Source organism: Suricata suricatta, chromosome 12 (genome assembly GCF_006229205.1).
Source record: "Suricata suricatta isolate VVHF042 chromosome 12, meerkat_22Aug2017_6uvM2_HiC, whole genome shotgun sequence".
NCBI lineage: Eukaryota > Metazoa > Chordata > Mammalia > Carnivora > Herpestidae > Suricata > Suricata suricatta.
Window position 1 is genome coordinate 90,856,321 of NC_043711.1, and position 15,224 is coordinate 90,871,544.

At 49.5% G+C, this 15,224-nt stretch overlaps 1 protein-coding gene across 1 annotated transcript in view; it reads right to left on the reverse strand.

Annotated features, from left to right (window-relative positions):
• Positions 1-15,224, reverse strand: part of JPH2 (junctophilin 2) — a 71,953-nt gene that overhangs the window by 34,409 nt on the left and 22,320 nt on the right. Inside the window, exon 2 of the mRNA XM_029917952.1 lies at positions 14,688-15,224. This exon is cut by the window's right edge and continues 238 nt beyond it. Coding sequence (XP_029773812.1) covers positions 14,688-15,224 — 537 coding nt within the window. The remainder of the gene's footprint in view (positions 1-14,687) is intronic.

The following is a 15,224-nucleotide window of genomic DNA, read 5'->3' on the forward strand; positions in this document are numbered from 1 at the left end:
CCTCTTTGGAGAAGTGTCTGTTCATGTCTTCTGCCCATTCTTCACTGGGTTATTTGTTTCTCAGTTATGGAGTTTGGTGAGTTCCTTGTAGATTTTGGATACTAGCCCTTTATCTGATATGTCATTTGCAACTATCTTTTCCCATTCCATCGGTTGTCTATCAGTTTTCTTGATTGTGTCCTTTGCAGTGCAGAAGCTTTTTATCTTGATGAGGTCCCAAGAGTTCAGTTTTGCTTTCATTTCCCTTGCCTTTGGGGATGTGTCGAGTAAGAAATTGCTGTGGTTGAGGTCAAGGAGGTTGTTTCCTACTTTCTCCTCTAGAGTTTTGATGGTTTCCTGTCTCACATTCAGGTCCTTCAGCCATTTTGAGTTAATTTTTGTGTATGGTGTAAGAAAGTGGTCTAGTTTCATTCTTTTGCATGTTGCTGTCCCGTTCTCCCAGCACCACCTGCTAAAGAGGCAGTCTTTTTTCCATAGGATACTCTTTCCTGCTTTGTCAAAAATTAATTGGCTGTACATTTGTGGGCCCAGTTCTGGGTTCTCTATTCTGTTCCATTGGTCTGTGTCTGTTTTTGTGCCAGGCGTTAGTTTCTCAATGAAGCCTGCCCTGACCACTTCTGTAAAAAGGCGGCTCGCTCCCTACCCCATGCTCTATAATTTACTTCTTCTGTCTGCTCAACTCGAGTTTCAACTCCATGAAGGCCAGGATCTTTAGCTTTTCTTCCCCAAGAACCTAGAACACTACCTGGCACATAACAGGGCTCAATAAACATTTGTTGAATGTATTTGAAGGCTTAAATGAGCTTGAATGAGTCAAATGGAGGGTTCTTCCCATCATGAAATGTCGGGGACCTAACGTTAGTCAGCAACACTTCCTGAGCCCCACTACGTGCTGGGTGCCATGCCAGGTGCTGGTCCCGGGCAGCAAACATCGCAGGCAGGACCCGTGCCCCCAGGGAGTGTACAACCTCACAGGGAACAAAGGAGGAGTATGGACAGTGGCAGCGGGCGGGATCCAGGAGGTAGGGGCACACTGGGCACCAGGGGCACATAACACAGAGAAGCCAAACCACAAGGGAGCTCTGAGGAAGAAACATTTGAGCTAAGTGAGGCCTGATGAATGTGAAGGTGTTATCAGCAAGCTAAAGAGTCAGGGCCATTTCAGGCAAAATGAACAGTGTGTGCAAAAAACCAGAGGCAGAGAAGAGAAGAACCTTTTGGAGGAACTGTGGCTGAGGGTGGGTGATGGGGAGAGCATCTGAGATGGGCTGGTGGGGTAAGCTGGAGCCAGGCAGGAAGGGTCTTATGGGCCAAAGGAAGAACTCTGTAATTTCTCCCAGAAGCAGACATCACTGATGCCCACATCACATCTCCTCGATGTTTGAAGGCTGGCATTTTACCCGCTGCTATGGAGGGGAGTCCCGCATATGGCATATGGTCCCCCTGGCATGGCTGGCGTCTCACCCAAGCCCGGCTTTTGGCTTTCTGCCCAGAGCCTGCTCTTATGCTGCAGGAGGGCCCTCACTCCCACCCCAAGTGCAAGCACACCAGGAAGTGGACAAGGATTTATACTCTTAGGTGAAATCTTCAGTGAATGGGGGACTGGAGTTGGGGGGGGAGGGCAGTGCTTTGTCCACCCACCCTCCATCCTCCAGGTGACAATCTGGGAGGTGCTCTGTACCAAGGTCCCAGCCCAATCCAGTCTCTGTGGCCTGCAGTGACGCCTCAGTAATACACCCTAAGACTGGCTTTTCCTTCTTCCCTGTCTCTACGCACTCACCCTTCTTACCTTCTCCTTCCTGCATCACCTCTCAGGTCAACTACCTGCACCCAAATCCTTGTCTCAGGCTCTGCTTTTGGGGAGAACAAAAAACTAAGGGTCCCTGGAAAGGTTTCTTACCAGACTGGCATGTTCAGGCTTACATTTATAAAAGCTCACCCCAACAGTTGTGCAGAGAAGAGTACAGAGCAGCAAGAGGAGTGGGGAGCTGCTGGGGGCCCTTACAGTTCTGCAGCAAGAGGGGCTGGTGGCCAGCATGGGGCTGGTGGCAGTGGAGACAGGCAGAAGGGGCTGGAGACACTTGGATCCCCCTCAGGACCAGAGGCTCGGCAGCAAGGTGGGGTGGGGTGGAGGCTTGGCCTGCACCCGTCTGACTGTGAGAACCAGGCCCGCCAAGTTCCATCCCTCAAGGCTGGCCTGGCTCTGGAGACCGGTTGCAAAAGTACTATTTTGAGAGAGCTGGGTGTTTACGTGAAGGATTTGAAAATGGGGCTTTATTTTTAACTCCTCTCCCAAAGGCAGGGACTCACTGGTGTGGACTGAGGAAGTCAAGTGGAAGTTGGCCTGGGCTTTGGAAACCCAGAGGAGCAAAAGTGCTTGTACTTGGGGACAGATGAGCTTGGAGGAAGAGCTTGCTGGCCTCTCCATGTTCCACTAGCCTGAATTTCTGGTGATTAAACTGGCCACAGCCTCTACTCGCCAAGCACCTGCTGAGTGCCAAGACCATACCAACCCTCTATGCACATCCCCTCATTTAGTCCCCACCATAACCTAGGAGGCAAGGCTGACACTGTCCCCACTCTACAGGTGGGAACACACTTCTCTAGAGGCTTAGAGAGGACCAAGGACACACAGCCATGTAACAATGTAGGACTCAAACCTCAAGTTCCCTGTCTCCCCAAGCCTATGCCTTCAACTTTTCTGCCATACAAACGGCCAGCCAGGTGGCAGGTCCAGGCACAAATGTCAGGATAATGCTTTGAAAGGTTTAAGCTGAAGGACTTTTTCTTTCACCTGAGGTTAAGCAGGCGGGGTCTGGATATCAGAATTCAAAGACTAGTTGTGTCAGTTACTTTGGGCCTTTGGGCTAGTTTCTGGGCCTACACAATGGGTTATTTATTACATATAAACAGCATCTCACTATGAGGACTAAATGAGATGATGCGTACAAAGGGCATCAGCACAGAGCCTGGCGCACAGCAGTGGGAATGGGGTACTGATCTGTGCCAGGCACTGCCCTTCATATGCCCACGTGGCAGGTTCTCTCAGGATTCCATCTTGGAGCTGGAGAAAGGGAGGTACACAAGGCTTCCAGGGAGTCGCTGGCCCACATGGCCAGCCAGTGTCCAGGACCAGAATGCAGGCAGCCCATCTCTGTGCTGAGCCCTTGAGCCACGGCCACTCCCTCTGCATCCCTTGTGCTGCTGAACTCTGCTCAAGTGCCAGAGTCAGGGTCAAGCACTGGCTTCACGTGGCCGGACCTTTCACTGGGATGTGCGGAAACCGCTGCACTGAAAGAAAGCGGCATTTTTCTCCTGAACATGCAGGCTGTTGAGTCTGTCTGTTTTCTGACTCCGCTCTTAAGGCTAAAAAATCAAGCTGGAAAGGTTCTGGAGCGAGACTGCAAGCCCAGTTGATAAGGGCTAAGGGTGGGGGAGAGAAAACCATGCCTGTCCACCTTCCGGAGCCCTGTGCTCTTCCTAGCGGATTTATTAAATGTGACCCAGAAGTCAACTGAGATTTCACCAGAGCCTTCCAGCCATGCCTCTCTCTTTCCTCTGCCCTTGGCTCACTGCATGCTCCTGGCTGGGTGCCCAATCCCTTTCCAAACCTCAGTTTCCCCATCTGTGAAATGAGCACATTGGCTGTGTCCTCCCGAAGGTGCTGTTCAGCTGACTGGTTTTTTCTGAGGAGTGATAGGAGCTCACTGGGTCTTTTCTCTGGTTTCCCATTCTCCAAGCTTAGAAGGCTTGGCTCCCCCAAGTACATTGACCCACAGTTTGAACATTTTCTTGCTGCTAGGGGCGCAGGCAAGGTCTTTCCCCAGACCATTCAGCTCAGAGGCCAGCCTTGGAGACACAGCTGCCTCATGTATGTGACAGGAGCCCAGCTCTGACAACTCAGGACATTCCATTCACCCAGGCCTTCAGTCTCTGGGAGCAAGGGGATTTTGTCCACTGGCAATTCTCCAAGGAGGGATGTGATGGAGGGCAGCAGTCGAGTGTCAGGGGCATCTCCAACATCCTCAAGACCCTCCCCAGGGAGTTTAATCCCCCTCAATGGAACCCCATACCAAGGAGGGACCTCAAGAGGCAAGCTAAGGGCTAACTTTTGCCACTCTAAGCATGGGCAGCTGACGGTGGACACTAGGATTCCGGAACACCTGATTGTCCTCATGTAAGTTGGCAAGGATGAAAAGGCTGATAGTACATGGTGTTGGGAAGAGTTTGAGGAAAACTGCCCTCCTGGGCACTACTGGTGGGGGCAAGGGTATAAATTTGATGCAACCTCTTAGGAAATTAATTGGGGTGCTGGTAATAATGAAAATGCGCATTCTTTTTTGAACTGGCAATTCTGCTTCTGGGACCATAACCCATAAGTGCAGATCTGTGCAAGCAAGGACAGGCAGAGACGGGGGGGGGGGGGGGGCAGCAGGCTAATATTCTGGCACCTCTTGCAACAATCATTCTTAAATATCTATTGAGCATATATGGGGGGAGGGGACATTAGACAGGAGTGGTTTGGATTTCTGCTTGCTTGTGTAATTCCTTGAGTACTGGAGGAGAGAGACCACCAAATTCACACTTTGACAGTGAATGTCAAGAATCTGTCCCTTGCAAAGACCCGGGTTAACTGACATCATATTTCAAATGCATTCCAAGGATGGTCAATGTCACTGAAGGAATAAGGTAAGGGACTAAGCCATCCCTTTCGCCAGCACACTCTTCTGCGAGCAAGTGTGTGTCCAAGCATGCTCACTGCAGCCTCTTTTGTAATCATGAAAGCATGAAATGGTTTCAATGTCCCTCAAGAGAGATCTGGTTAAATAAATCATGGTATTTCCAAACTACGGAACAGTAAGCAGCTGTTAAGAACAGGGCAGATTTACATGTAGAAGATAAAAAAAAACAATCTGAAAACACATGAAGTCAAAAAAGCAAGCTAAAGACCAGTACTGAGGTCATCCTAGTTGCAAAAGAAAACAACAAACTCAGAAGAGGTAAGAGGAAAAGTGAACTTTTAACAAGGGTCACACCAGAGGTGTTTGCTGAGACAGGAGTAGGAGGGGAGTTTGATTACTTTTTTATCTTTTATTATTCCGAAGCTCATTTAATTTTAACAAGTATGTCATTCTGAGCAATGTAAAAAAAAAAAAAAAAAAAGGAAAAAAGAAAAGAGAGAGAGAGAAGCTGCTGTCTGTGAAGCGGTAGATGGTGATGGTGGAGAATGCAGCCGCCAGGGCCTGAATCTCAGCCCCAGCACTTACTAGCTGTGTGCAGTGGAGCATGTTAAAGGAATGTCCGTGTGCCACCATTAGCATCAGATGAGTGAATTCAGCTGGGCACCTAGAGCAGGGACCCGCTCACAGCACGTCTGATACTCCTCAGGCTGGCGTTCACAGCCCGTCCTACCCTGGCCCTCGGCTGCCTTCCCAGGCTTATCTCCAGTCTCTTCCCCGCCGATCCAGCTCCCCATGACTCACTGCTCCCAAAATACACAACACACGTTCCCACCTCCGGGCCTCTACCTGGAGCGACCTTTCTCTCCCCCTTCTCCATCTGGCCAACTCCCAACCAGAGTCACCCACCTCCTGCAGGGAGCTTCCCAGACCACCCCCGGGGTGGCTCTTTCCTCGGACCTCCCTCTGACCCACCCTGGGCCGTGTTGACACCTGTCTGTCTCTGCCACTAAGCTATGAGTCCCCCGAGGATTCTGACCACACTGATCCACTGGGTGTCCTGTGCCCCGGCACAAACCTGGCAAGAGTAAGTGCGAATTGGTATGCAAAAGAAAACTGGCCAAAGGTCAGATAATAGTTAAGAGCATTCTAGAATCAGGTCTTCTGGTTCTAGGGTGTCCGTTCCCAGCTCTGCATTACTCAGCTGAATGACTTTATTTAAGATACTTAAAAAAAAAAAAAGATACTTAACCTATCTATGCCTCAGTTTCCTCATCTGTAAAGTGGTAATAACAGTAGCTTCTTCATAGAGTCTTGAGAATATATACAAGGTATATATAAGTATACATATAAGGTACTTAGAATGCCACCTGGCTCCCAGAAATAAGGACTACATGGATGTTTGTCAAATGAGAATGAAATAATCAGGCTCAAATTGACCAAGATCCTCCCTAGGACCTGGCCCAAGGCCAGGCCCCCTTGACTCTGGTGGTTCCGGAAATGAGTGTTGGGAGGTGCAAAGCCCCAGTCGGAAACAGCGTCGGACCCATTTGTCTTGTTGGTCTAGAGCAAGCCTTGGCAAGGTGCACATACACCTTTCATACCTGTCAATCTCTTGCCAATGTCTCTCTTTAACAAAAAGAGAGCAGACTTTGGATTTAGCCCCTTTGGTAATTATAGTTTGACTTCTGTTTCGGAACATGATATTCGCTTCCCATTTTCGACAATGATTAGAAAGTCTTCTTTTTCAATAAACGTACATAAGTACTTTTAAGTAAGTTGACTTAAAGAAAGATATTAAGAAGGTAAGTAGAAGGGGGATGTGATGTGCCAAGAATTGGGATGGAGGCACGTACAAGGGGCAAGTTTGGGAAACACAGTTGTAAGGACTGTGACAGAGGATGGGGCCTTCCCCCAGGGTGATTTCATTCTCAGGGAAGACGCTTAGATTAGTACAGAATGATACATGATTCACAGTAAAGCTTACACTGCCTTGCACACCTTCAACACATAGACACTTCACATGGGCTACTGTTTAAAAATTCTCTTCAACAATACTTTGAAGAAGGATTTCACTTAATTCTCATTTGACGGAAGAGGAATGTGAGGTTCAGAGAGATGATGTAAGTTGCCTAGGGTCACACAGCTTAGAGGAAGCTGATTTCAGATTCAAACCTGGATCTATTCAACACCACAGTCCAAACTCTTAGCTACCATAACACACAGGCTCCCGCTCACCTGAGAAATCACCTCCCGGGAACCTGCAAAGCCCACTCTAACCCTACGCTCAACTGGGGAATTTCCAGGGCCAGTCGAAGGAGGAGATGGGGGTGGGGAGGCAGAGGAGCAGAGGACAGACCCACTCAGCAGGTCCTGTCTTCAGGGCCACACTGATGCCATCCTGCACAAAACCTGAGGTGCTGCAAACCTCACACGCTGGGGCAGCTGAGAACTCCTGCAGGGCCAGCCCCTGGCTCTGCTGCGGGGACACCAGCGCAGGAACGAGAACAAGACTACTACGATGACACCAGCAACTAACACTGGACTCTTCCTCTTCTAGCCCTGTGCTGAGCACTTCACGTGCAGTCTCTGGTTTAACCTTTGTGGTATCAAGGCAGTACCATTAGTTTCCTTTTAGAGACGAGAGAACTGACGTCTGGAGATAAGATAAGGCAAACAAACCGCAAACCCAGTGCAGCACTCTGAACCAAGCCCTGCGCTCCTCGTGGAAGGGAGCCATTTGTCATCACAGTGTTGGCATGACAACCAGAAACATTCAGGCACTCCCCAAACATCCAGCTTTCCTCCACCAGGATCTACACCTTAAAAGGCATTGCCGAAAGTTTTTAGGGGTACTTGGGTGGCTCAGTTGGTTAAGCGTCAAACTTCGGCTCAGGTCATGATCTCACGGTTCTTGAGTTCGAGACCCGCATCAGGCTCTATGCTGACAGCCCAGAACCTGGAGCCTGCTTAGGATTCGGTGTTTCTCTCAATCTCTCTCTCTCGCTCTTGCTCGCTCTCTGTCCCTCCCCCACTCGTGCTCTGTCTCTCTCTCAAAAATAAATAAACATTAAAAAAAAAGTTAAAAAAGAGTTTTTAGCCACAAAATCAGAAGACCTGAGGCTAGTTCCCCTGGACCACTTAGTGGCTATGGGTATTTCTCTGTCCCTTTCTTATTGCGATTTTCTCATCTGGTCAGGGAAGGGGTCGGACTATCTCCTGGAGCCCTGGATGGATCTAGAGCAAAACTGTCCAATAAAAATACAATGTGAGTCACATATGCAATTTTTAAATTTTCTAACAGGCACATTCAAAAAAGCAAAATGACACAGATGAAATTAATTTAATAATCATGTTACTAATACTGTTAACTTAATAATAATGTAATGATATATTTTACCCAGTCCAATATATCTAAAACAATCATTTCAACATGTAATCAATATAAAAATCAATAAGAACTTAACAGGTTACTTTACACTTATTTTCTTGCTAAGTCTCCGAAAGCCCGTATGTGTCTTTCTCACTTAACAGCACATCTCAGCAGATGGGCCCCGTTTCAAGAGCTCGGCAGCCTCAGGAGGCCACCGCATCGGGGACTGCAGGTCTAGAATCCTTTCCAGTCCACAGCCCATTTTAGGGGGACATGGTGTCTGCGCTTTCTCTCTTCCCCCCGGAAAAGCGATCCCAATCCTAGACTCCGAGCTGACAAAACCAGTGGAAGCCCAGGACTGGGAACTTGAGGCCACAACAGAGAGCAAGCCCGGGTCTGCCTGGGCCAAGCAGGCAGGCGGCTGCTGGGGATGCCCCTTGTTTCTCTGCGGCTGGATTACTCACCGAACCCCCCTGAGGGAGATAGTCCTGCTATTCCTCCCAACCCGAAGATTCCCTTAATTGGAAATTCAGTCTGAGCTTAAAACTGAGCCAGAGAGCTGCCCCCACGTGGTAAGAGCCCCGCAGGCTACAGGATGTGTTCCCTGGATGCAGGAGAAATCCATAGCTGCCCTGCACTCCCCTCAGGGCAGACCTTGTGGAGGAAGCTGGTACCACCTTCCCACTGCCGAGATTCCCCGTTCCCAGCTCCAACAGAACTCCTCACATTCAAGGGCACAGGATTTAGCAGGAAGGACAAGGAGGTCAGGGAAAGCAAGAAGGGTAGGGGGCAGAGACGGGCCAGATTTTGCCTCCAGCAGGTAAGAGCTTGGGGGAAATCCCTCCTTCTTCCCAAGCCTCCTTTTCCTCACCTTCCAAATCACACGCGTTAGATGATGACAATGACTACTTTCGCTCCTGGCTGCTCTGCGCCAGACATTTCATAGGCATTAGCTCATCTACGTCTCAGAACACCCCCAGGAGGAAAGAAGATCTGGGGTTCAGAGTGGTGAAGCGTTTGGGCAAGGTCTGGCTCTGCAGGAGAGAAGCCAGAACTCACTCATGATCTTCCAGATCAAGAGCCTAAGCTCTTACCTATTGTGAGCTCTGCATATCCCAGGGGGGTCCAGGACCGTCCTGGTTTGTGCCTGTCACAACAATACACACTTGGCATTAAAATTTAAAATGTTCCCTTTGGAAGAAGGGACAGATCTTCCTTCCAGAAGAATTCCAGCTAATGTGTGTTGATATTCCTTCCTCTGGAGCTTCATTCCAGAAGCTTCTCCCTCTCAAGTGTGGACTGAACTTAATGTCTGGATTCCAAAGAACCTAGTATGGTAAGAGTGGTAATGATAAGTCGACAGCAGAGAAACCTGGCAGACACCAGGATCAGGGTTAACATCACCTGTGACGAGTCATGTTCAGATCATGCGCCCTGATAGGATGTGCTCGGGCACCTCCCCCCAACAGTCTTCTTCTCCCAAACCCATTACCTCAGTCTAACGATGAGACAGACATCAGACAAATGGAGGGACATTCTACAAAACACCTGGCCAGCAAGCAGTTCTCAAAACTGTCGCGGTCATGAGATACAAGGGAAGGCTAAAAACTGTCCCAGACCGGAGAAGACATGACAACGGCAAGGTCGGACACCAGGTGGAACCCAGAAACAGGAAACGAACAGTAGTGGAAAAACCAGTACAATTCAAACGAAGTCTGGAGTTTAAGAAATAGTAATGTACTGGCGTTGGCTTTGACCAATGTATTAAGATAACGTAAGAACTCAACACTAGGGGAAACGAGGCAGAGGGTATGGATAATTTTCTTAAGATTTAAAAATACTGTCTTTTTGTCTTAATGATACTAACGGCTCACACATTCTGTCTTAATGACACCAGCTGCAGATTAAAGGTCACAAAGTTCAGGGATAGCAAGGTGTGGCGGCTAAAGCTTTTCAGAATCAGAAATGTCGGTGCCGAAGCCTTCATTCTCTCATCTGCCTGCCAGGTGGTCTTGGGCTTATCACATTCCTTCCCAGGCCTCAGCTTCCACATGTGTATGGTGAATTCACTAAATGACGACAGAGACTAGCAATGCTTACGGAGGCCTCGCTAGGTGTCCCGCACTGTAGCAGATGCTGCGATGTGCCATCCAGCTTCCCCTTCAGGACTGAAGGACTTACTTCTCTCGGCCTCCCCTCGGCCGCTCAGAGTGATGCCGGCTGTCAGCCTGTCCAGGGATTGCCCTTGGTTGAACAGAACCGTCCAGCCCCAGCTCACACTCCTTTCTTTCTTTTTTTTTTTTTTAATGTTTATTTTTCAGAGAGAGACAGAATGTGAGCAGGGGAGGGGCAGAGAGAGAGGGAGACTCAGACTCCGAAGCAGGTTCCAGGCTCCCAGCTGTCAGCACAGAGCCTGATGTGGCGTTTGAACCCATGAACCATGAAATAGTGACCTAAGTTAAGCCAAACTTAACTGATGGAGCCCCCAGGTGCCCCTTTCTGGAAGGTAGCTGCACCCAGTGCAGAGGGTGTAAAGATCCAGGGACCTCACCTCAACGAGGGACAGCTCTGAGGGTCATCTCCACAGCAGCGTGCCCCTTGTGGTTGGCTGAGGCCTTTGTGGGGACTGTGCCGCAGCCCGGCGTCTCCCACCCAATCCAGTTGCCTTCCCTTCCCCACAAATGCTGATCCTGAGTCCTCCCCATAAGCCTGCTGTGCCCTGATCTCCGCCTCAAATTCGGTTTCCAGGGGAACTCGCCCCATGACAGGACTGCAAACCACAGGACCTGCACTATCATTGTTAACCCTCAGACGAACCTTATTTTCACAGACGACACAATGGAAGTTGAAGAAGAAAACAGATTCGGCCAAGAACAGACAACAAAGAAACAGCAGTACCACAGATGGGGCAACTCAAGCTGGGACAGGCAAACGGATCCGCCCAGGTCTCGGCTGACAGACGACAGATCCAGGATTTGGTCCTAGGTCTGCTTAACCCTGAAGACCACAGAGCCACAGCCTCCAGCCCAGGCCACTTAGAGCCACCGGCAGGATTGCCATGGGCACCAGGACAGACAAGTGCTTTTCACCACTGTCCTGTCACCCCCACTGATGCCCCTGCAGCTCACTGCACATTAGCGAGACGGGAATAACAGTACCTACCTTTTGGAGATTAAGTGAGTTGATATACATAAAGGTCTCAGAATAGCGACTGGCACATAAGGAGCCCCTTGTAAATGGTAGATTAAAAACAAATCACATGAACAGCATAAAGTTGCAACTGCAAGATATTCTAAGAAAACGTCCATGCAGGTAAGTGACAGGGACTGGGCTTTATCAGCCCTCTAAGGGAGTCAGGCTTGATCTGAAGGAAGAGTAGGAATTAGATGGGCAGCAAGATGGGCTGCATGAATGGCATTCAACTCCCGATTTCAGCTCAGGTCATGATCTTACAGTTTGTGGGTTCAAGCCCTATGTAAGGCTCTGTGCTGTCAGCAAGCCTGCTTGGGATTCTCTCTCTCTCTCCCTCTCTCTCTGCCTATTGCTCACTCTCAAAATAAATAAGTAAACATTAAAAAAATAAATGGGCAGCAGGAGGAAGCAAGAGCAGTCCAGGTGAGAAAGAAAAGCTCTGAGGCAGAAGAAAGTAAAGAAGGATGATGAACGGCCAGCGTAACTAGTGCAGAGAATAAAAGCCAGGTCCAGGGCAAGAGTGGTAGGAGATGAGAGGGCGTCTGAGTAGCTCAGTCGGTTAAGCATCTGACTTCAGCTCAGGTCATGATTTCACGGTTCGTGAGTTCGAGCCCCACATCTGGCTCTGCACTGACAGTGAGGAGCCTGCTTCTGATCCTCTGTCTCCCTCTCTCTGCCCCTCCCCCACTCATACTCTCTCTTTCAAAAGAAAGAAGAGGAAAAAAAGGAAAGGAGAGGAAAGGAAAGGGGAGGGAAGGGAAGGGAAGGGAAGGGAATGGAAGGGAAGGGAAGGGGGCTAAATAGAAGTGTAGGAACTAGATTATGAAGGGCCACTCACTACCTGGGTGATTTGGGACAAGTCACTTTATCTCGCTAAGCTTCATTTAGCCAATCTGTGAAATGGAAATAAAAATAGTACTGATCTTACAAAGTCCTTAAGAAGATGAAATGAGTCAATATTTTAAACTACTAAAATAGTGCCAAGCGCACAGCAAATGCTATAAATGTTTGAAGACAACATTAGAACTTTGTCTGAAGTACAATGAGAAGACATGGAGGGGTCTGAACATGGATGAAAGGGTGGCTGCTGAATGGACAGGAAGGTGGCTGGACACAGGGCTAGTAGATAGATGGGTGACAGTGGCTGAGTGAGTGGAAGTGCAGATGGACTGTTAAATGGAAGTTACAGTTGGGCCCAGGAGGTGGTCGGTTGGATGGATGACAGATGGGTGCTTGCCTGACTGGGTGGGTGAAAGGGACTGGATGTTGTTTCAGTGGATGGAAGCACAGCTGGGTGATGGGGGTGGTTGGATAAATGGAGGAGATTTGGTGAATGGAGGTGGCTAAGTGAATGAATGCATGGATGTTAAAATGGGTGGCTTGGTACATAAATGGACCCACAAATGTATGCCAACTAATCTTTGACAGAGCGGGGAAGAATATCCTATGGAATACAGACAGTCTCTTCAGCAAGTGGTGCTGGGAAAACTGGACAGTGACATGCAGAAAAGTGAACCTGGATCACTTTCTTACATCATACACAAAAATAAACTCAAAATGGAAGAAAAACCTAAACGTAAGGCAGGAAGCCATCAAAATCCTAGAGGAGAAAGCCGGCAAAAACCTCTTTGACCTTGGCCACAGCAACTTCTTACTCAACACATCTCCGGAGGCAAGGGAAACAAAAACAAAAATGAACTTTTGGGGCCTCATCAAGATAAAAAGCTTCTGCGCAGAAAAGGAAACAATCAGCAAAACTAAAAGGCAACCAATAGAACAGAAGAAGATAATTGTAAATAACATATCAGGGAAAGGATTAGTACCCAAAATCTATAAAGAACTTATCAAACTCAATACCCAAAAAACAAATAATCCAGTGAAGAAATGGGCAAAAGACATGAATAGACACTATCCCAAAGAAAACATCCAGATGTCTAACAGACACATGAAAAAATGCTCAACATCACTCATCATCAGGGAAAAATCAAAACCACAATACCACCTCACACCTGTCAGAATGGCTAACATTAACAACAGATGTTGGTGAGGATGCAGAGAAAGAGGAACCCATTTGCACTGCTGGTGGGAATGCAAACTGGTGCGGCTGCTCTGGAAAACAGTATGGAGGCTCCCAAAAAATTAAAAGTGGAACTACCCTATGACCCAGCAATTGCACTACTAGGTATTTATCCAAGGGATACAGGTGTGCTGTTTCAAAAGGGCACATGCACCCCAATGTTTATAGCAGCATTATTGACAATAGTCTAAGTATGGAAAGAGCCCAATGTCCATGGATAAAGAAGATGTGATACACACACACACACACACACACACACACACACGCCATGGAGCGTTACTTGGCCATCAAAAAGAATGTGGAACCAGAGAGTATTATGCTAAGGGAAATTAGTCAGAGGAAGACAAGTATCATATGACTTCACTCATATGTGGAATTTAAGATATAAAACATGAACATAAGGGAAGGGAAGCAAAAATAATATTAAAAAAGGGAAGGGGCAAACCATGAGAGGCTTTTAAATATAGAGAACAAACTGAGGGTTGCTGGAGGGGTTGTGGCTGGGGGATGGGCTAAATGGGCAAGGGGCATTAAGGAAGACACTTGTTGGGATGCGCACTGGGTGTTGTATGTAGGGGATGAATCACTGGATTTGACTCCTGAAATCATTATTGCACTGTATGCTAACTAACTTGGATATAAATCAAAGTAATAATAGTAAAATAAATCAAAAGATGGGTGGCTTGGTGGATAGAAGTAGAGTGAGCATGGGTCGCTGGTGAATAAAGGGGATGGATGGGTGGTTGAATGGTTGTCTGGATGGGTGTCTAGCTGGTTGGGTGGACAGGCGGGTGATTAGAGGGTTGGGTGGTGAAAGGACAGAAAGTTGGATGGGTGCGTGGGGGTGGCGCAGGAAGTGGTTGGGTGGATGGGTGGTTGTCCAGGTCGATGTTAAGCTGAGTGGCTGGGGGTGGTTGGCCCAATGGAGGGGTTGTTCAGGTGGGTAGCAAAGAAGTTGGGTGAATGAGGGGCTGGGCGAATGAATGGATGACTGGGTGGTTGGATGGATGACTGGGTGGTTGGATGGGCATCTGGGGGTTGAATGCCTAATCAGAAAAAGTGGAAAGGGTGGGTGGGGTGAAGAGATGGCTGTTCAGGCGTCTCTTAGAAAGGCTGGATGAATGGAATGGTTGTGTGAACAGAGGGCTGGATGAATGGGTGGATGGGAGTAGAGGAGTGGATGGACAGATGGATGGATGGACAGGGGACCAGACGCACCTCCAGCTAACTCTCCAAACGTCGGGGGAATCCCTGACGGTGAATGAAGCAGCACAGGCTTGGAGACGGGGCCTCCCGGGTCGCCCTGCCCCGGAACCCCTTTCCCCAGCAGGGCCCACCCCGCCTGCGCCCAGCCCCGGGGACCTACCTGGAGGCGGCGATCTCGGCCTTCTGGCGCGCAATGGCGGCGGCGCGCTGGGCGCCCTCCACGCTGTGCTCCACCTTCTGGCGGACCTTGCTGCTCTTGAGCGGCAGCACGCGGCGCTTGGTGCCCTTGACCAGCACGTTGTGGCGGTACTTGCCCTCCTCGCGGTGGCCGTCGGGCAGCGTGGTGCAGCCGTAGCCGTGGCGCAGGTTGTCCAGCCACTCGCCCTCGTAGCGGAGACCGCTGGAGCGCTCGCTCACGCCGAAGCCCGAGCGCTTGTCGTTCTTCCACTCGCCCATGTAGGTCTCGGTGGTGGTGGCGTCGATGTCGGCCTCGAAGGGCGCGGCCTCGTCGGCGCCCTCGGCGCCCTCGCCCAGGCTGGCGGTGGACGCGGCGTCGCTAGCGCCGGAGCTGAGGTCGCTCTTGAGGAAGCTGACGCGGCTGCGCTGGCTGCCCAGCGACGTGCGCGACTCGGCGCGCCTCAGGCGGCCCAGCAGCGCGCCGCGCTGGAAGAGGCCGCCGCCCTTGGGCGCCCGCGCC